At 39.9% G+C, this 1112-nt stretch overlaps 1 protein-coding gene across 1 annotated transcript in view; it reads right to left on the bottom strand.

Annotated features, from left to right (window-relative positions):
- The window catches only part of LOC108793313 (histo-blood group ABO system transferase-like), a 30669-nt gene extending 29928 nt beyond the window's left edge, over positions 1–741 (bottom strand). The window contains exon 1 of the mRNA XM_018564225.1: positions 701–741. Within this exon, the coding sequence (XP_018419727.1) occupies positions 701–735 (35 nt within the window). The 5' untranslated portion in view covers positions 736–741. The remainder of the gene's footprint in view (positions 1–700) is intronic.
- Between the last annotated feature and the right edge of the window lie 371 nt (positions 742–1112).

The following is a 1112-nucleotide window of genomic DNA, read 5'->3' as shown; positions in this document are numbered from 1 at the left end:
CCCCCGGCCCCGGTAGTTCCGCCACTGTACATAAAGGAGATTGACCATCACTTCCTGTCAATGTGATATTTGTTGGAGAGACTAAGAAGGAATCTCACTCCTCTCTCTGGTAGTATATAAAACCTAAAAAGTTCTAACCCTTCCTCACGCTAGCCAAACTTGTTTTTTTTGTATTCTGCATTGAGTATGGAATGGTTAAAACCCCTATTTACTTTGTTTTGCCATTTGTGTCTCATTGAGGTGATTTTATTTTATTTACTGTGCTGTAGACACAACAGGAAGTGAGAGGAAACTTCACATAGAGAGGGAAATTCTCTCCTAGAAAGTACAGTAGACAACAGAACCAGTGTTACCATTGGAAGATTTCCCCTCTATTGCTTTACTGGTGACAACTCAAATTTTGGGATTTTCCCATCAGTTTTAGTCTTGATGACAGTGGTCAACCAGGACAAATGGAGATTGTAAATCTACAAAATGGGAACACAGACAGCAACAAAAAGTTCACATGCGTTCTAATCCCTCACAACCCTATTTAAAATTAAAAAGGTTTTAGATTCATTTTGAGAAAAATGTTTTGGCTGAGCTTTAGATTGCATCTTGTTTGTAGTGGTGGTCATTTCATGGGGCTTCCCCCAGAAAGATTAGTTTTCAGCTTCATGGAAATGTAACTTAAACAAAGAAATAAGGATGAGATACTTACGGTGGTTTGAGGATGTCAGGCTGGTCATACAGCATTCTAGAAAGGTTTTATAGAACAAGCAGAGTGAATTAATATCAAAAGCTACAAAAAGGCAATCCTAACCATGCAGTTGTCTCTTGACGGCTTTCTTTATACCTTAAAGGCTAAGTTTACCTTTTGGACCATGCTTCATGTTACACCCATAATTACATTGCAACCTCCCATCCTCTTCACCCCTCCCCATTTACTTGAATAGTGGGGTTCTTGCCGCAGCCTGCTGCACTTTTTTGAAGCTGGTCCAATTGTGCATGACTCCACCCACACAGTCTCGTCAGCCATTCATAGATCTTTTGACAGAATATGTAACTGGAGAAACTACAAGTCCTATTAGCTACCGAAGCAGAGGGAGGTGTAGTTTTCAATGGAATACAAG

This window comes from Nanorana parkeri, unplaced genomic scaffold (assembly GCF_000935625.1).
Source record: "Nanorana parkeri isolate BGI_ZX_2015 unplaced genomic scaffold, ASM93562v1 scaffold738, whole genome shotgun sequence".
Classification (NCBI taxonomy): domain Eukaryota; kingdom Metazoa; phylum Chordata; class Amphibia; order Anura; family Dicroglossidae; genus Nanorana; species Nanorana parkeri.
This window is presented reverse-complemented; position numbering and strand designations above follow the sequence as displayed.